This window comes from Amphiura filiformis, chromosome 18 (assembly GCF_039555335.1).
Source record: "Amphiura filiformis chromosome 18, Afil_fr2py, whole genome shotgun sequence".
In the NCBI taxonomy this organism is placed as follows: Eukaryota; Metazoa; Echinodermata; class Ophiuroidea; order Amphilepidida; family Amphiuridae; genus Amphiura; species Amphiura filiformis.
The window spans coordinates 30,656,087-30,677,774 of record NC_092645.1 but is presented as its reverse complement, the minus strand read 5'-3'; the positions used below and the strand labels follow the sequence as shown (position 1 = coordinate 30,677,774).

Below are 21,688 nucleotides of genomic sequence, written 5' to 3'. Positions count from 1 at the left end.
TTTGGGACTCAATGTTGTCATTTATAATGAAATAGCCCTTGAGCAGAATGAGGTTTCAAAATGCGTATTGAACAAAATTCTCCATCTATCAACCACTTTGTTTTATTTTATAAATTAGTTTTAGTGTTTGTAAGAAATTGCTTAATTTATAAAGTGAACAGATAATTCTGTGCACAGTATGGCTGTGCTTCCCCACTAAACTATTCTGGCAAAGTTAGAGTTAAAGTCATGTGGCTATAGATTGGCAGACAGAGTGTCCCTGTAGAAGACAAACAAGATGGCAATTCATTGTTAATGAGCCAACTCTCTGACCAAGGCAATGTTTATCTTTTCTTCATGTTTAAATAGGATGCTGTCCCAGGATGTTGCCCCTATTGGCTCAAAAGGCCTCATTTGAATTTGGCCTTTGTCTACTAAGCTGTTATCACTGTGTAGATGGTGTAGAGATGTCGGACTGTTCTCACAGCTTAGTAGCCACAAGCTGCGGAGGGTCTCATCGATACGGTGTAAAGATTGTCTGGTTATCTGCTAACACTGTCTAGAGACATTTGCTGTATTCAGATGGTCACAGAACTCTTGAGAATTGGCGTGCTTGAGAATTGCCATTCCTAAGTCAATTCCCGAGTGTGTGTTCACACGACTGACTCCATTGAAGCCTGGAATCCTAAAGTTTTGCAATGCCTGATGTTGTCATGGAAGCTTACTCTGACCTATCCAGTATTGCGCTAAATTGAACCATAAAGAGTGTTTGCAATAATCCAACTGGAATGGTATAACAAATTAACAATTGAAATGGCTGCCATGCTGGAGGACAGTTCTAAGATAGCTTAAGATGACAGAGGGACAGGTCTCTAGATTGATTCCACAACCATTCATACATTTTATTGTATTATCATGCGAATTTTCCCGTGATACCTTATGGAGGACAGAATTTTATTTAAATGAGGATGACTCTGTCATGAGTGATGTTGTATTGCATACCCTCTATTAAATATTATTAAACCAAGGTCATAGGTTAAATTTAAGCTCACCACTTGAGAATCACAAAATGTATCTTTCACACGGCAGTAGCACTCGAGCATCGATTGCGTATCGCTCGCGGAAATCATGAAATCCCCTCAAATTCTTGGGGATAAACTTAAGGATTGGAATCCTTGAAAGCATTCACACGGCAGATTTCCCCAAGCTTTTGCTCAAGAACTGTGTTGCTTAAAACAAAAGGCCCTCCATGTGGACGTGCCTTTATTTATCTAGAATTCATGAACACTGTCGCAATCATATAGATCCCATGCCCTTAGCTGTCCATGACAGGATTGCTGTGTAATTACCACGGCACTCTTGGGTAGACTTAACAAGTAATCTGTTATCATTGACAAGCCTAGAGGTCATTTTGGCGGCTGATATAACGCACTGCTCAGATGAAGTTGTTACGTTTGTAATTAAATGGTGATTACTTTTCACATTTTCGTATTGGACATACAGTTAATCTGTAAGCAGGGAGGGGGACACTCGCACATTGGAAGGATATGTGTGTTGTATAAAGACCTGCAATTACACCATAGGCTTAAGGCCCGGGTAGAGACACCGCAGTTCTGTCTTTCAAACCTAATGGTGGTTAAGATGCCTTTCTCCATCAAATAACATTTTCAAGGACACTCGCACATTAGAAGGATATGTGTGGTGTAATCCTTGTCTTTTCCTGCTTGTCACAATTTGTGGAAATGCTGTTTTTGTATGTAACCTGAATGAATCATTCATTTCAATATCATCTCTTACTTCCATCATGGTCAGAAAATGTCCATGTTGCCCAAGGTAGGGTGTACAGACAGCCAGGTGTAACCCAGGTGGGAACTGACTGCAAGGTGTTTGTCAGCTACTTCTCATTTGAGAATTTTTCACAACTTGTGTGTGGAAATTAGAGTGTGTCTGTATTGAAGGTTCATGACCATCCCATGCCAGAAGTCATAATGTAATTAGAGCTATGGGTTAGTCTTAACTAAACTAGTAATTTGTTTTCATTGCCGTAGGTTGTAGTCATTTTGACGGCTACAAATCCACCTGTAATAGGGTGGTGAATGTATCATAGACAAGGTGCAGCAGCCATGGTTAAAAGTAGCCTTGTATGTTATCCAATGGTTTTCCTTGAATCACTCATGCAGTTTTTCAGGGTAGGACTGTCTTGCACAAAAATATCCGGGGGGACTCAAGTTTGGTTTTGGTAGGGACGTGCCGCTGAGATTTTGGAAGTAGACCCATAAATGTACCATTTTTTCAAGAAATTTTGACCCATTGATATACCAAAAGTCAAAATTTTTGGCCAAATTTACCCGAAATTGTCTTAGTTTTTACAAATTTTCCAAAAATTTTGGGAAAATTTTGAAAATTTTAGCTAGATTAAGGAAAAATTGGGCTGTTTTCAAAAAATTGAGAAAAAAAAAAGGACCCATTCATATACCAAAATAGGCTTTGAAAAGGGGTCATTGATATACCAGAAGGCTGAAAATGCTACCCATGTTTGCGGCACGTCCCTGTATGGTTATTTGTACTGAGTACCCCCCCCCCCCCGGGAAAAATATGTCCTCTCCTAGTAGTGACTTGCCCCTACTTTATTCAAACCATAATTAGACGTTGATCCACAAGCCTCAGTACACTTTACAGGTTATCGCTGACCACTACGGCCCCACATCATTCCATAAACCAGTTAACAACAAATCAGGGACTTTGCTGCTACAAGAGCTCACACCCTAGACATTCCACAAACAACCTTCGCAACCAGGATCAGCTCCCGAGTTTCGTACGGGTTACAACAGACAATTAGCAGTAAGTTCCTTGTCCAGGGGAATTTCAAGCTAACTCAATTTTTCTACAAGGGCGTACTAGGCACCGCCAGGGTTTGAACCCGCAACCTCTCGCACCATAGTCGAATGCCTTATCGATTCAGCTAACTTGACTGCTATGTGTGTAAATTAATGTGGTTTAGGAAAAAGAGTTGACATACATAATTGTAAATATTTTCAGCTTTTCTTCATTTGCCTGTGTTTTTATCTCTTTTCAGATGATGGTGCTGTGAGGTTAGTTGATGGTAGCTCACCGTCAGAAGGCAGAGTAGAGGTCTTATATGGGGGTAGATGGGGCACAATATGTGATGATGGCTGGGATATAAATGATGCAAAGGTAAGAGGTTAAAGGTCACTTACAGGTCACAGGTCATATAGGGTCATAGGCACCAGAAGAAAGAAGGCAGAGTTGAGGCCACAAGTAAGAATTACAAAACTAAAAATCAAGCTTTGAGTGGATGACAAATCTAACTGAAAACTTTTTCTTCATAATTTCTTACAAGTTTCAAAACTTTTCTCGTTTTGAACATAACATATATTTATTTTCTTTATTTTTCCTTAACTTTTATTGTTTCTGTCTGACATAAGTCGTGTTCACATTTTGAGTTACACCCGGCGTAAACTTACGTTAACATTGATCAAAATTCCACAAATATTTTCCCTACTCTTACCGCGTGTCCACACCTAACCTACTCCTAGCACTACACCGACCAGTTCCACCAAGCATTCACTTCTGGTCGGCGTAAACATTGGCTACCACTTCCGGTGTTTCTGTCACCTTTATCAACCACACAATATGTAATTTCTTAGTTCCGACCAAAACTTACTCCGGGTGCCAGGCGTAATCTGCGTTTACATTGCAACTTACGCCTGGCGGAGGTTACACCCAGCTCGCTACTCCTGACTTTTGTCAGGAGTAAATTGTCGGACGTACGCCAGGGACGGATTTAAGCAGTGGCCCGGTGGCCCGGGGCCAGTGGATTTTGCGTCGGGCCAGTAAACTTCCAACAACACTGGCCCGGCGGGCCACTAGATTTTTGAGCCAACACAAATGAGACAAGATATAATCAGTCATCGACATTATTTACACAGTTTCTGCTCCGCCTATCCCCTGTAATTTATATCTTTATTCAATGATTTTTCGTATATTTAAATTCTTATTCTTGCATTGCTAGCAAGTTGGAAATATACGGCCGCTTTTTACGGTGATAGTAGGCCTACGTAGCCTACTACTTCCAAGCTCTTTCGTGCTCTATCTGATGATGATAGCGATACCGTAAACATGGTAAATACTAAATACCGCATATTTGAACCTTTGTGAACTTTTGGAACTAAAAAAGGCAGGACCAGTGGCGTAACTACGGGGGGTAGAGGGGGCAACATATAACATGGCCCGGGCGCCACCCTAGTGCGCCAAGTTGACCAATTCAGCATCGATTCTGCGCCCTTCCAAGCGATGAAAATTAAAATTTTTGTGCGCATTTCAGCACAGATATTCAACATCTAGTAACCAAAATTAATTAGTGTATAGGCCTTATTTGTGCAAATTTTTGTGCGCTTGGCGCGCAATTGTTTCGAGAATTGGGGAGAATTATGTAGATCAGCCCTTATGCTGCGCCACAGCTCGCGTCTAAGATATTGTTGGGTGGGGGTAGGGGTGCCAATTTCGTTTCTTGCCCTGGGCGCTACCAACCCTAGTTACGCCAATGGGAAGGAAGATTTTCCCCAAACACCAAGAAAGAAATTAGAGGTTTTTTTTTTGCAGTAGAACATATTGAAAAAGCTGGGCCAGTAAGTTTATTGCGGGGCCATTTCACTGGCCCGGAGGGCCAGTAGAAAACTGAAACCTAAGTCTGTCCCTGACGTACGCCTGACGGAACTTATGCTAATGACCATCGTTCATCCTGCACCTACTCCTGGCAGTGCCTACCGCTACTCCTAGCAACTTAATGCGCCGACCAAGTTCCGCCGGGCGTACGTACGACAATGTGAACACCACTACACAAGGTTGAAATTACACATATCGAGGGTTAAGTGCAAATAGGCCCTATCTGCAAGCTGCCAGGTGTCATTTTTAGATTCTGTACAATATAGAAAGCAGACATTGTCAAATGTCTACAAGGCAGCTATTCCAGATAGGACCTCCTGGCACTAAACCGTTGATTTCATACAAATACACAATCTCCTTTCTGGCATATCTTATATCTGATACAGGCACATGAATTATGCTACACATGTTCAATCATATAAGTCTGTACATAAATTTGAAATGTTGTTGCGAGTGAAAGAACATAAGTGTCTAGTAGATAAGCAATGGCTGCTGTTTGCAGAGATGACACTTTTCAGGTTTTAGCCTGAATTCAGGTTTTTTGTGAGTCTAAATTCCCGCGTTTTTACATTTTTTCAGCCCGTTTTTGGCTTTATGGCCTGCATTCACATACTTTCTCACCAGTTTCAGGTTTTTTTGAGTGAACCTGAGTGGCATCTCTGTCAGTTTGCATTTTTTTATAAACCAACAGCTTCCTGTTTAGAAAAAAAAAAAAACATGGGTGGATGGACTTTTCAAGTAGGGTCAGAATGGATTTTCTTTCTGGAGGTTAAAATGACCCTAAAATATCACAGAAAGCTTGAAAATTTGGCAAAAATTTGAAGATTTTTTTGCAAACATATTTTGAAAATGTTCTGTTTCAGTCAAAATCAATACAGCGGCTAATTTTACATGAATTTAGCAAAAAGTAAAAAAGGGGAAAAAATCTAACACAAAATTTGAGTCAGTCAGGTCCATAAAACAGGTTTTTTTTGTGGCTTATCAATAATAGTATAAAAGTTCAAGCAAATGCCAGAGTGACAACTTCCATTGGGTTTGTTTGTTTTTAAAAAGAACCCATCCAAAAATTAAAATTTGTATAATGTGCTGGTTGCGCTTCAAAAAGAATGTATTATTCATCAAGCAGCTATTGATCTCTATTTCACATACAGTTGCACAATATAGCTTAGATTGAAAATATTCATGAATATTTCTTGCTATCCCCAAGGTTCCTTGAATCTTCCTGATCCTGTTTCCTCTTCTCAAGGCAGCTATTTTTATGCTTGTGCTATTGCGGTTGGCATGTTTCACGCTCATCCGCAATGACAACATTTAATATACATGTACAGTTTATAACATGTAGCTCAATAAATGAAAACATTAGAGTCAATATTCTGCATATATATGCAGTTTAGGTATCCTATTACCCTATAGCTAAGTTTAGAGCAAAATTCTCAGGTTGAATGTGCTTGATAATGAAATAATTTTTGCAATAAAATTTTGTAAATTTTATTACAAAAATTATTTCATTAAAAGAACTTGATTTTATTTACACTTTTATGAGTATTATCAAGCTTCATTAATTCAGAATTATTTTTTCTTTATTATTATTATTTTTTTTCATTGAAACCATACTCTATTTTCCCACCTTAGCCTGGTGCCTGCTTGTTAAATTGACCAGTTGACTACTTACAATGTTTCGAAATATGATACTGCCAAACAGGGTTGGTTGATTTAAATCACAGTGATTTAAATCACTTGATTTTTTTAAAAATCTTCAATATGAAAGGTTAAAATTGTCAATTGATCGTCTGCTTTTCCTCCCAGCTACATACACTGTAAGAATATATCATTAGATTGATAAAATTTACTACGAGGACCGTTATATATCAAAAATGTAAAAAATATTAAATTTTAATAATTTGTCATAAAATTTGTATTATATCGTGAATTTCAAAAAATGAAAATTATTTGATATCAGAAAGACATTCTTTGTATTCAGAATGTAATTCAATATGTCTGATGTGCTCTCATGTCCCACAAAAATACTGTTGAAACGCTCAAAATGCTCATTCCAGATCCCTTAATACCTTCTTGAAATGATAACAACACTGGTTGGATAATCTTGAATTATCATTTGTTCAAAGCTTAAATTATTGTTTCTATTTTATACAGGTAGTATGCAGACAGCTAGGTTTTGCCGACGCCAATGCAACAAGATGCTGTGGTCATTTCAGTCACGGCATCGGGTCAATATTTCTAGATGATCTGAGTTGTGTCGGAACCGAAGAAAAAATTAGTGATTGCAATCACAGAGGCTGGGAACAACATAACTGTGCACATACGGAAGATGCTGGTGTTATATGCGTTGGTAAGATATATTTATTTATTTATTTATTTATAACATTCGGCCGAAGCCAGGCTAAACCCAATAGTGCTCAGAGGCAACTAAATTCAAGGGATGCCATCTGGATATGACGGGACATGGATATGGGAAGAGGTCCGATTTTAGATGCAGGAGGAAATCCGGAGCACCTGGAGAAAAACCTGCGAGGACAAGCATGGATCGGCAACCAAACTCACATGTGGCACCGCGGGGAATTGAACCCAGGCCACAGTGGTGAGAAGCGAGTGAGAAGACCACTACACTAACCCGCCCTTCCCTGGGAGGGTCAGAATTTTGGCGAGAATCCGAGAATTGATTCTCGCAAAGATTCTGGTGAACAGATTTGTGTGAATCAAAGTTGATTCTCGCAAATATTTGTAGTTTACACAGAAGTTGATTGGCAAGAATATGATTTCCGCAAATTTATTCTGTAAGAATCAAGCTTGATTCTCGCACTGTGAAACAAAATTCTGACTCTGGGGGAGGGGGTCACAAGATGAGGGCAGGAGTATGATAGGGGATTCTTAGTTAAGATGTGTATAAAAAGCAGTAACGTTGCCAGGATTTTTTTTTTCTTTGTTTATTTTGTTCAAAATGTGTATAAAACTGTACAAAATGTCTGAAATGGTTAAAAAAGCCTAAAATCTTTAACATATTGGAAGGGGGGTAAGATATTTCACAGGGAGGTACCTGCCCCTGTTTCATTTGGCAAAACAGTATAATATATTTTTAATCTGAAAAGAAAAAAAATAATGCCATATTTTTCTGGAATAGGGAGTAGGTAGTTTTTATGTGCAGTCTATATAATGCACATAAGGAAGACACTGATGTAGTGACATCAATACTATGAATACTGCATGCAAACTCCATAACGCCTACAGCATGAATAGAAAACATGCCAATTAAATGTGACATTTGGTTTCAATGACTGTACAAATAGGAACATAGTATATCAGGCATGTAATTACAATATATCGAGTTATATTCAATTCTAATTCAGCTACTATACTATCATGTCACAAAATGTAGGCTATGAAAGAAAAGCATTTCAAGATTGTGTTATTATGTGGTACGATACATATAATATACAAGTAAAACACTCAGTCTCCAAATAGGTGAGAGTTGAAACAATTCATTCCAGGTATGATAATATTTATAAGGGATATTACTTAAAAAAGAGTAACGTCCCTTATCATACCTGGAAAGAGTGGGAAACCACTCTTTTAGGAGTGATTTTCACTCTTGTCACTCTTTTGGAGTGAGTATTTCACTCTTTTACAACCCTAACACCCAAAAAGACCACAAAATACCACGATGAAAAATTATGCGCATGCATGAATCCCACGGTTTGCGATGACGCAATCACCGTAAGCGTTATATGCTCACAGAATTGCTGGCACCTGTGTAGCAAAGGTTCGAATCCCAGGGGTGCCAAGTGAAAAATTCTTCTTCTTCTCTCCTTTTTCGTATCTTCTTTGACTTCCGATATCAAAAAGCAGGGTTCAGTGTTAGGGTTAGGTGAGTGGAGTAATGAATAACAGACACTGCAGAAATAAACAAAGTCCAGCATCATATTTTCATGATGTGTGCACTCAAGATAAAGTCATACACTGCATCTGTAGCAGCGTATTTGCCAAACCGCAGTTATAATAACTGTCACTTAAACACAAAGGTACACAGTGTTGTAGGTGATTTGCTTTATAGACACAGGTCCATGGTAGAAGATCATGACCATATTTGAAATCAACCTGACCATATTTGAAATCAATATGCCCATATTTGAAATCAACATGACCATATTTGAAATCAACATGATCATATTTGAAATCAACCTGACCATGTTTAAATCATGTGACCATATATAGCAGCGGTTCTCAACAGGTGGCCCACATGCCAATCTGGCCCACCAGCCACTAAAATATTTTAGTCCTTACCAATTTAAAATGTAAAGGAAACCAGATACTAGGGTGTATTTGGCCCACAAGCATCTATGTTTGAATTGTGTTTTGGCCCCTTCCAGCTATAGAGCAAAATAAAGTTGAGAAACCCTGATTATGGTGGAATCAACATGACCATGTGTGCTTGCTTCAAACCCACCAAAACCTACATTTCTTGTATTCAGTGATTCACTGACTAGGGCTTTCAGTTTGATTGTTTCTCAAGTTTTTCCAACTTAACATTAAGTGTTAAATTACCATGACGATGCAAGGGAAGATCCTCACATCAATAGCTGGAGGCAGTTTGGGATAGTATCCTTATACTGGATAAATACTACTAGGGTAGGCTGCATTTCAATTTTGATGAGAAGAAGGGGTTTGAGTATTGTTTTAAAGTCATCACACACACAGAAGATATCTTACACTTCCCACAATTGATTTGATACTGATTTGATATCTAGTGCAATGGCGCACCCAGGCCGCTCCTACCCGGGGCTGGAGAAAAGGGAATTTTGCTTCCCTTTCAAATCCGCTTTAGTCAATTTTCTTTACTCCCCTTCTTCATTAAACAGGAAGCCCCACTTGGCCAATTCGCCACAGAAGAACTGACTTACACCTGTTACTTTGATGACAGACAGAACAGAATTTACATGGATAAATTTTAACCTTGACTAATTCCCTAAGGAACTCAAACCAGAAGTGGGCCTTCCACTTTAAGAACAAGAAAGGTTTATATAATCTAAATATATCTAAGAAAGGTTTTAACACAAGTCTCCACATACATAAATGACAGCCAGGGAAAAATCCTGACCATCCAGGATTTGAACCTGGGACCTTTGGGTCTCTGGACTGATGCTCTACCAACTGAACTAATATTGCTCTTTTTTATTCCAGATTCCATTCGTAATGTAAACTAGACATTATGATTTAAACTCGTTGTTTAATAAAAAAAACATCATAGGGCTGGATAGCTCAGCTAGTAGAGCAGACCAGAGGTTGTTGGTTCAAATCCTTCTTCGGCCCAATTTTCATATGAAAACAAGGCCTAAGGAATGTTGAAATAATCATAATATTTGTTCTTTTTCATTCCAGATAAAATAAGGGTAAGCGATGGCCCCACATCACTAGAAGGAAGAGTAGAACTTTTTTACAATAACACTTGGGGTACAATATGTGACCAAGGCTGGGATAGATCAGACGCTGACGTCGTCTGCCGGCAACTGGGCTTTCCTTCCGCTAATTCTTCCAAATCGGCCGCATTTTACGGAGAAGGCAGTACAGATTCACCGTCTCTTCTTAAAAATGTTCAGTGTGTGGGAAATGAGACAGGGGTTGAGAATTGTCCACATGATCCATGGAGTATGGATGCTTGTGAACATAGCAGAGATGCTGGTGTAGTATGTACAAGTAAGTTGTTAAGTTATCATTGAATTGTGTTGGATGGTTTATTCCATCTAAAATCCACACTACCCCTGTTGAAGATTTTAGCTAAACCCTTCTACAGAGGGAATATGAGTTTTGAATAGAATAGACAATTGGGTAACTTCCATCTGAAATACTCTAGTTGTGAAAGATAGAGGTAAAACAATAATACAGGAGGAGTGTGGGTTTCAAAATAATTAAGGGATCTGGAATGAGCGTTTTGAGCGTTTCGACAGTATTTTTTGTGGGACATGAGAGCACAGCAGACATATCGAATTGCATTCTGAATACGAAGAATGTCTTTCTGATATCAAATAATTTTCATTTTTTGAAATTCACAATATAATACAAATTTTATGACAAATTATTAAAATTTGATATTTTTACATTTTGATATATAACAGTCCTAATAATGATATATTCTTAAAGTGTATGTAGTTGGAAGGAAAAGCCGACGATCAATTGAAAATTTTGACCTTTCATATTGAAGATAAAGATTTTTTCCCCCAAAAGACCTAATTTTTTTTGTGTTTTGGAAAAAAAATCCATATCTTCAATACGAAAGGTCAAAATTAACACAGATTCCGCTGGAGGGTATAAAAACATTGGGATTAGGTGAAATTCGGTGGCTAAAATTAACAAAAAAAAAAACAAGAGTGGGGATTGTGAAAGGCCATGATGTGCCTATGGAAGACATTCATATTTCTTAATATTCCAGCTGGAAAATGGTCAAAAATGCTCCAAGTCCGGCACTTATGGTCGCCATCTCGATTAACCTATGAATGACATTTACAATTTACTTGAATTCTGGCTGGAAACTGAAAAAATGTTCTAATTCCAGCTGGAACCCTATGGAAGACATTAACATTTACTTGAATTCCGGCTGGCCTTATTACCACAATTCCGGCAGGGTCTTCCATGGGGTTTTCCTGACATGGGGTTTTCCTGACATGTGAATTCCGGCTGTCAATTTAGCCCCGAATTCCAGAAGTGTCTTCCATAGGGGGGGTGCGGAATACATCTGGAATAGCCCAATAGACTGATTGGATAAAGTATCAAAATAGGATACAATATCATTTTTAACAATGCAACTTTCGCTTCATTTCATATCTTTTCCTTCCTTATATCTCTTTCATTTTTCTAGTCCTAGTCTTTCACTGTAAATTTAGAATTTCTTTGTTCTTCTTTCTTTCACTTCCTCATTCTGTCTTTTCTTGATAATTTTTAGTTGTCTTTATTCTGTATTCTTAGCTTCTTTTTACTATATTATTTCTATCTTTTTTTTTTGTTCCTACCATTTTTCTTTCTCTAATTTCCTAACGTCACTCAACATTAATGGGTATATTTTCAGGGGAAAATTTTCTGGACATGTGACCAATGCGTATCAATGTGAGTGTAACCTCGAGCCTGATCTCTGACCCCCGGCGGTGACCTCGCTATTCAAATCTTAGTAATTTTGAATTGGAAATTTGGAATAGTATTCTTGGCGGCAATTTCGAATTGCAAATTTACTGAATATCATGCAATCTTGATTTCATCACAATATCATCAAAACGTAATTTCAAAAAATATCTACCTACAGAAAAATATTTATCTACGGAAGCGCTTACCATAATATAACTAACTTCATGCGACAAGTTACTTATTTTGCATCAAAGGAGGAATTCTTCCTATTCAAATACATTGGTTGACCACCGCTGTGCTCAGGGTTACATTCCATAATGCTAATATGTGACACGATCTGGTCCATAGGGGCCAAAGCAGGCATTTTTGAAAATTGAGTTACTATAATTATTACATTACACATACAATAGGCTATCATTTACTGAAAACCCAAAGGCCTAGCATACTTGGTTCTAAAGTTATGAAGTTTTTTGATGTCTATTTTCTTATGTATTTTATTGTTTTTTACTCCATATTTTTACCTTTTATCTCAGTTTTGAATTTGCCGCCTTTGGCCCCATGGACCAGATCATGTCACATATGTCTGCGCCCATGGGTGTCATGTGTCCAGAAAATTTTCCCTTGAAAATTTACCTATGAATTTAGACTGATTATGGTTTTGTATCTTTATTTGCTGTTTTTTTCCTGCCATTATCTCAAGAGCTTTTGTACTTTGCCACCCTTTTCCTTTTTTATTTGCTTTAAAATTCTTATTTTTTCTGATGAAAGTGGTGAAGAAAGAATATTTTGAGAAAGAAATCAGGTTGGGGAATAATATGATAAGTGATCTATTCCTGAGTTCCTGAGATCTTTGTTCTTGTATGTCTTAAACATTTGTGTTTCATTGTTACAAACATTTACTTTAACTGTCATTATGGCATTTATATCTTTCGTTTTACAATTGAACATATGTGACTGGACACAACGAATCAGCCGTAAAGTTGGCCCCGGTCAATTTTGGTTTATTTCGTGTTTAGAAAATATATACCATAAGCTTTAAAATGGTATATCATTTGACTTTAAATGATATCCAGAAGCGGGGTTGTGGTTTGTTATGAACTCTGTTCCTTCAACAAAATTGTAATTTTTTCGGTTCGACATGTGTCTCTTTTTCCACATTTCTGGTAATAAATACCAAACAGTCATAATTGGCAGTCATTTCAAATCATCCCCAAGTCAACGAGGTTCAGGAATGTCCTCTCATTGTTAATTGTTGGTTATACATACCTAGGCAAAATACAATGCTTTGTTATCCACCACTTGAACAGGATTTAGCCAAAGCAAACAAAGACAAGAACTTTTTAAGGATTCTATAGAAATAGGTAGAAGCTTATTATCCTCTTCAGCAATATGATTATTGATTGGTTTAAACAGTGTTTGATGAGATACTTGTTGCACGGAATTGAGATACCTATGAATACGACCTTCAAGCAGATTTGACACTGTAACTCAGAATACAATTTGCAGAGTTTACGGCTCATTCGTAGTGTCCACTCACATATATGAATCGGGGATTTCCTTGATTCTGCTTTTATTTCTTTGCATTTGCATTTGTGGGCCGCCTCGTTTTGAGGTGACCATGCAATCGGCGAATAGCGCATTAGTTGGTGGCTTTAATCCAAAATGTTTGAAAATAGCATTTATCGGCTTTCGCATCTTTCTTCATATATGTACGGTTTTAGACACATCTAAATTTCACCCATTTGCTATTTTCAGGGCCTATCAGATTACGTAATGGAATGAGTCCATTAGAAGGAAGGGTAGAAATCTTCAACGGCTCATACGGCTTGGTATGCGACCAGGGCTGGGATTTCTATGATGCAGTGGTGGTCTGCAAACAGTTGGGTAATTACGCAGCGGTTGAAGCAACGACGGGGTCACAGTTCACACCAATAGGATTAGGACCACAGATGCCAATTATGATGAACAATGTAAGATAAAAAGTTTAGATATTTATTTATTTATTGTTTCTTGCTTGAAAGGAAGATGTAAATCCTGTAGAAGTGGATATTTTCGTAGAATATTAATTTTCGCACATTTTGCACTCAGCCAGTGGGGGGCATGGGGGGAAAATGCCCCCCAGTAAAACTCTTGCCCCCAGTAAAAACCCCAAATTGCGAAAATTTCCACTTTTTGCAGCAATTTTATGCAAAATTTGTTGATTTCCCCCAGAAATTCACTTTGCCCCTCAATCCCCGAAAAAAAAATCCTGGCGCCACCACTGCGCTCAGCCCAGCTACCATGAAAAAATGCAAAAAACTCAAAATCATGTATTTACCCTGTTTACAAGGGACCCACGTTGTTCAAAGTTGGTAAGCCTTTAGATGTGCTTTAGATGTGCTTTAGGTTTTAACTTTTTTTTTCATAAAATTTCTGAAAACAAAATTTTTTAATATTAGCTTTGGTAATTCAAACTCATAGTAAACAAACAGACTTCTTTTTTGTTACAGCATTTTTGTGCCATATAATAGAAATCACCAACATTCAAGCCATATTATGAATTTTGTTTGATACTAATAATAGGTCCGATGTGGTGGTAATGAGGACACACTGGAGCAATGCGGTCATGATGGCTGGGGCAAATTTAATGATGTCAGTTGTCGAGGAGAAAACTTAGCTGGAGTCAAATGTGCTCGTAAGTATTACACCTTAACATAGGGCATGTCAATCATATTTAAAATATGAAGGGCTGAGTTAATAGGAAACAAAACAATCTATTTTGTTTTGTGTAATTTTCTCTCCACATCTATATCTGTGTGAAAGATGGCCTGCCTATTTCCACAAGCCAGTAGGGAGGTTATATTATTTCAAACGATCAAATTTGGTGTTGAAATGAGCAAAATTTTGAGTTACACCTTTTCAGTGTAAAATTAATATTTCTAATAATTTACTCATAACTAAGTTTGATTAAGAATAGGAGGTACAGAGTAAATTATTCCTTTGTTTAGAATGTTGTCATGGTTATTGGTTGATGTCATTTTGGGCCACTTTTGTGCGACACTTTATAAGAATGTGTTAAACATTTATTCCATGCTATGAAAATAAAATATTATCTACTTGGTACAGTTGATATTGATTTAAGCTCAATCAACCAATCAGTTAAGAAGTCAATTGATCAATCAAGCAATCAAGCAATCAATCAATCACAGCTATCTTGGCCTTGGTTATGATCATAATTTGATCTAGGCTATAAGTAAGATTTTTGTGTAGGTTTTTGCAAGGGTTTGCCCAAAGTGGTGGGCATTCATTTAACGCTCTGTGTGTTGGCCGTAGGATTCAACATAAAAAGTGCAAGTTTTGCGATATAAGAGCTATCTTAAGAACCACTGAATCAATACTAGGTTTGTTTGTACTCATTTTAATGCATTTTTCATGCTGATTTCAAGTTTGGTCATGACAATTTATAATTTTGAAATTTCTGAATTGCAAAGAAAAAATGAAACTTGTCGGCTGCAGTGACACCCGCCACATGGAGAGAGTTTCAGATGCCGCATTGATGCAAGACGTCACTGAATCGCCAAGAATAATATTTTGCTATGCATATACCACATGGAGTACTGATTTCTTATTTGACACTCTTTTTTAATTGTTTATTTCATTAAATACAGCTTCAGTGAAACTAACAGACGGTGACTCGCATATTGATGGCTTTGTAGAGGTTTATAATAATGGTGAATGGGGCGTGTGCGGTGATAAATGGGACAGAAAAGACGCTCAGGTTGCATGTAGACAACTTGGAAATTACCCATTAGATGTAAGTATAGACGAATCCAATTTCACGCATTCATATACCTTAATGGCTGCCAAAGTTGGGTCCGTCAGCTCAATCTCACCTAAAATGTGAAATAATGCGGCCTTGGAGGGTAATTTAAACTGCATTCTATCACCCGTGTTACACGTAGACAAAAGAATGATGACAGTTTACAACACAAAAGAATCTAACATTGATTTTAAGCAGCTTTTTGGTGTTGCAGGGACCCAAAGATGGCCGACCAAATCCTGACCATGACTTGGCTCGTTGGATTTGTCTATATCATGCTTAAAATTTTTGTCAGAGAAGAACGGCACTTGTTTACATTTTGAGAGCGTGCAGAGCGTAAACACAGAAGTGGGGTTCTGATTGGCTGAATCAATCGTCTGACAATCATAGCAACAGACCAATAATCTGATTGGCCGATTGTGTGTGAAATCGTTGGTTGGTGCAGATCGGCGCCCTTAATGTGAATACAAAGCTCTGTGTATATCGATCATTGACAGGGCGCTCGCATCAATCTGAGCAAGGGAGTGCCGTTCTTCTCTAAAACCCAGTGCAGTATTTGAACTTTTTTTTGGTGTGGGTTTGTTTGTACTGTTTGTCCAGCATGTTTACTACAACATGGTATCGGTAAAATGGGTAGGGTTAAAATTTTGCGGTATAATGGGTAGGTCTTTAAAAAGCATGGGACCGATATTTAAAGCGTGTGGGTAGAGCTACCAATTTGACAAAAATCATATTATAATAAAGTACTTTGATGATCTCTTCAAAAACATTCCTATTTTCTGTGTAAATTTTGAATGAAAATTTCAGAAATTAATTTGCTGATGTTTTTAATTCGTATGACGTCACCCATTGTAGAATCTATGATTGACAAATTTATAAATGGACATGATTAATCAGTCTCTACACAGCGGCATTGACCTGCTCGCTCCACACTAGAAGTGTAACGGGCAGAGCCACAAAGGCTGTGTTGATACTGGTGAATATTTCTCAAATAAAAGACATTCCTGTTGACATACTGAATGTATTACAATGATTCAGGATGTCGGCCTACTGCATATTTCACATCTATTTGTCAAAACTTTCATTACACATGCTTTACGATACACAATCCAATGGCAAAGATCATATTTTTTGCAGCTTATTTTGCTGCAGTAATTCAGTAGTTGGGCCAATAATGTCGCAAATGTTTCATAATGAAGAAGAAAATCATGAGAGTTTGTTAGATGAGGATAAATACTGTCAATTTGGATTCTGAAATGGACAATGATGGTGCAGGTAGTGATAAATGAACCTGGAAGTGACTATGAAATTTGCAATATTCAGTCTTCTGAATTTGATAACTAGCTTTGGTCACAAAAAGGTGGGGTTCAATTTCTGATAAAAGGGTGTCTTGTGGAAAAGTGTGGGGAAAATGAAAAGGATGTGGGTTTGACCCCCAATGGTGGTTTGGGGCTTATGAGATTGCCTTGTGAGGAGCACACACCTTTGTTTGCACATTTCCAACTAACATCAAACATTTTTATAACAGTTTAAGGTAGAACACAACCCACACGTTAACCTTAGTTATCTCATTAGTCCAAAGTCATGTTCCACCTTTCTCTAAATCGAGAGTTAAGAACCAGCAGATAGTCATAACTCACAGAGGAATGCTTTGTGAGTTATGGCTTTCTGGCTTTCAACCCTTGAAATGATCTCCAACAACTAAAATATGTTCTACTACTATAAGGCTAAACATAAAAATTGTCTCAGCCCATAACAGTTTCAAAAATGAATGTGAATGCATTTATTTTTTAAGGTTTCAAACTTAATTTTGAATTAAGATGTTATTTTCAAGTGTTCAAAAGTACACAGCATAAAATTGTGGTTGATTTACAGAATTGAAGTACAAATATGAATTGTTTTATACCTAAACAATGTGGGTACCGAATCAAGTAACTTTTCATCCAAATGTTTCTCAGAATTTCATGATTTAAGGCAAAAAACTAAAAAAAATTGCAATACAAAATTAATTTGCTATTTCAGTTGACATAGACACGCTATAAAGAAAAACAAACGCGGGCGTAAGCTTTGAGACAATTTTTTTGTTTAGCCTAAGTTGACAACACAACCGCTGTCCCATTTGTGTTTTGTTCCTAATTTGAATATAATTCATCTCATTTTCTTTTTTATTATGCAAACAGAGTGCAGCACAGGCAACAGGTACAGCAACTGGTAACCCACCTATTATAGGCAACATACAATGTACAGGCAATGAAACTTCTTTACAAGAATGCCGTCATGATACTTATCCACAGAGGAGATCAGATTGTGGTGATTCTGGATTTGCTAAGGCTACATGTCAAGGTATGGGGGTTATCTGTTGGGTGGTGTAGCAGGGTGGTCCAGAGGGGGTGGGTCACTCTCTAAAAAGGAGAGGAGACAAAAGTAATGATAGAGTACATAGAAAACCTGCTCAGGACAGTTCCAATAATTTAAACTCCAGGGCTATGTCCTCAATGCATATCGTGTGGGCGACTCTCTTCATTTAAGCTGCATGGGCCCACAAAGAAATTTTGACTCTACAAATGATTGGAAATCACACATTTGTGATGCGATCAAGCAAAATGAGTCAAATGTTGACATAGGAGTGGTTTTCACTCTTTTGGGAGTGGTTTTCACTCTTTTGGGAGTGGTTTTCACACTCCGAGGAGTGGTCTTCTCCCTATTGGAGTGACTTTCATTCTTTTCACTCTTTTGGCAGTTGTCTCAGGGCATTTAAATAAAGGCACTTAATTTAATGCTCACGTGACCAGATGGGCGCTGACATTACAGCGTCTAGACAGGATGTCTGGAAAAGTGACCTTTGGGTGGTCTTTCTGTGTACAGGGTGGGCCATTAAAAAGTTCACACTTTTTTGATGGCTTATTTCTCAAAAGTGCAAACACATATTGAAATAAGTTGAACATATTTGTAAACCTCTATGTCTGGACTGTCATTGCTGAAAAGGGCATTAACATCCATGGTCTAATTACAAAATGGCGGCCATTTGAAGCAAGGGAGTCAAAAACCACTTTGCACACACATAAGTCAAATGGAGCGGATGATCACGCGATATATGGTGGTCGCTGGTTCACACCACAATGGATTAGGAACAAAGGAAGAAAAATAACAGTACGCATGAAAGTTCTGTCAATATTTCTCTTGTAAATTAACCATATTTAAATAAATATTTCTTTTTCAAACAGAATATGTAGCCTTCCACTTGAACAGAATATGTAACAGTAGCTTTAAATAATCTGCGCAGTTAACGTTTGTTTGCAGTCGCATTCTAGATAATGTGCATAATTTTATACCCGAGTCTTCATGATGGTTATTGCACTATAACATAAATCTTATAAAGAGATATAACAAGATAAATTTATAAATAGGTGTCAGGAATGTCTCTCCTTCTCTTCGGAAATTATTTCTTCATATAGACACATGTAAACCGTAGCAGTGCTTCAATGGAAACGAGTTATTTGTCTCAAATTGTCATGAAATTAAAAATATTGCACTAGCAAAGTAAGAATACAAGTAAAATCATATTTGACTCTGATAAAAATAGTTCTGTTCTTCATTACTGCTTATCATGGTTCCATAAAGTCACGTATTTATGCATGCCACAGTGAAAATGCTTCTGTCTTTAAAGTGTTCTTATCGTCCTTCAACGAATACAATTCATCGCACCATCGTACATATGGTGAACTGCTCTTGAAGTAACCCTGGTGCGTCGGATCCTTGTGAACGCATCTGTAATACGTCTCCTCAGCTCCCGCAAATTCCTTGGCGGACCTTCGGCATACACAGACATCACCCCAAAGCCAGAAGTCCAAAGGTGTCAGATCAGGACTCCTCGGAGGCCAGTCCACATGATGTCCAAGGCCGACAACACGATGCGGAAACAACTCCTGCAATCTGTCTCTAACAGCGATAAGACGGTGGGCTGGCGCTCCGTCTTGAAAGAACCACGCCCTGCGGATGGCCCCGTTCGCTTGATGTCCAAATATTTGGACCAGTTGGGGCTCTAGTTGATCATTGATTATGTCGAGGTATAAACGTTTCCATTTATGTTCTGGTCAACGAATATCGGTCCTATCAACCGGTTGTTTCATGTGACGGCTGCGAGAACACTAACTTTGCGTTTGTCATGTGGAACGTTAAAAGCAAAGTCTCTCGGAGGATTGCCTTTCGGTGCATACATCCGTACGTTCTGGGAAGAGACAGACCCGGCCAGTTGAAAGTTTGCCTCGTCAACAACAACAGCAGTATCAAGAAAGGGCGTGCTCTGTTAACTAACCAGTTACAAAACTGAAGTCGCCGATTTGGATCTCCTGGTTGCAGTCCATGACGCTTAAGGATCTTGTAAGGGTGCCATTCGATATCATGAGTGATGATTCGTATGAACGTTGTCCTTGGAATATGGGGACAATTGTTCCGTCGAGTACTCAATCTTGGGTTAGCTTGCAAATCCCTTCTAACATCGGCAATGTGATTGGCTGATCTTCCTGTTCGTGGTCTCCCACTGTTAGATTTGTTCCGATTGAGAACAGTTCCATGTAAGTGAACCTTTTGTTTAATATTATAGATGTGTCGGCGACTAGGAAGTCTGGTATTCGGAAACTGGTTCGGCCATGCATTCAGGACAGAGCGCACCTTTCCGGTTCTTGAAATTTCCTCTTCGATGAAAATTCGTTCCTCCTTTGTAAATCACCTCAAAGTACTTACACGGGTATCTCTAACATGAATGACAAGAACGCACGCAAGGCATTTTAAATTTGAAGTTCCTCCAAAACTAGTGTATTTGTTATGTAAATGAGCATGTCCAATCAGCCTTTTGTGTCAATTTCACAGGTGAATGATTTTCAAACAGTAAACAACTCATACACGCATGAGTCCGATGACCCAGACAATGACACTCAAGTAAATGCATATAGAGTCATCAAACTTTTTTAAAACTTGCTTAAGCCTAAAAACTTAATATGCATGATCATTGTCTATAGTCTTACGTGTGTGCAAAGTGGTTTTTGACTTCTCTGCTTTAAATGGTCGCCATTTTGTAATTAGACCATGGATGTTAATGCTTATTTCAATATGTGTTTTCATTTCTGAGAAATAAGCCATCGAACAAGTGTGAACTTTTTAATGGCCCACCCTGTATTTCAATTGGAAATGCGGGATGCATGTCCAAATTTTCTAGCAAATTTGTCATTTTTTTGCAACTTTGTAGTATTATTGTAAGAGTTTCCGCCGATAACTCTTTTTTTCCGTCGATCAAAACTTTAGTTCTTGAAAACATACCAAAAACAAGAAATGTCTTTAAAAAGACAACACCATGGATGAAATTCATGTTTCATAATTTTACATTCATTCATTCATTCATTCATTCATTCATATTTTATTTCCATAAAAATCAAAGACATTACAAAAAAATATATAAAAACACGGTACATATGGAGGAAAAGGCTGGAAGACCAAAAAGGTCTGAAAGTTAGCCTTTCCTGAAATCAAATGAAATTAACAAAATAAATCAACATTACATAACATAACCAAAAGACAAGGGGGGGGTGCTCACAGAAAAAGATTAATTATATTTAGAGATCAGTTTTGTTTTGAATTGATTACGGAAATGTTTAACAGATTTTGAAGCTTTCAGATTTTTATCTAAAGAATTCCAAAGAATGGGACCTCTTGTACGTATAGCATGATCAGAAAAGACTTTCTTATTTTTGGTTAGATTTAGGTCATTTACATATCGTGTCTTGTAGTTATGTATGTCAGAACGTTTGGTAAAATAATTATCAAATGAACAGGGCAGCTCATTTATAGAGTGCCTGTACATGAATGTACCTAATTCCAGTGTGTACATATCTTCAACTTTTAATATGTTATAATTAGCAAACAATGGCACTGTGTGGTCTCTATAGTGAACGCTTGCCACCGTTCTAATAGCCCATTTTTGAATTTTTACAATTTTATTTAAGTAAGTTTTACATGTATTTCCCCATAAAAGTACTCCATAATTCAAATAAGGCAATATTAACGTACAATAAAGTGTAAATAAAATACGACTTGGAACAA

At 37.7% G+C, this 21,688-nt stretch overlaps 1 protein-coding gene across 1 annotated transcript in view; it reads left to right on the top strand.

The window, feature by feature from the left end:
• Nucleotides 1–21,688, top strand: part of LOC140139093 (scavenger receptor cysteine-rich domain superfamily protein-like) — a 298,566-nt gene that overhangs the window by 254,154 nt on the left and 22,724 nt on the right. Inside the window, exons 5-11 of the mRNA XM_072160874.1 lie at nucleotides 3,056–3,174; nucleotides 6,820–7,015; nucleotides 10,060–10,374; nucleotides 13,549–13,763; nucleotides 14,356–14,467; nucleotides 15,441–15,586; nucleotides 17,773–17,935. Of these exons, the coding sequence (XP_072016975.1) occupies nucleotides 3,056–3,174; nucleotides 6,820–7,015; nucleotides 10,060–10,374; nucleotides 13,549–13,763; nucleotides 14,356–14,467; nucleotides 15,441–15,586; nucleotides 17,773–17,935 (1,266 nt within the window). The remainder of the gene's footprint in view (nucleotides 1–3,055; nucleotides 3,175–6,819; nucleotides 7,016–10,059; nucleotides 10,375–13,548; nucleotides 13,764–14,355; nucleotides 14,468–15,440; nucleotides 15,587–17,772; nucleotides 17,936–21,688) is intronic.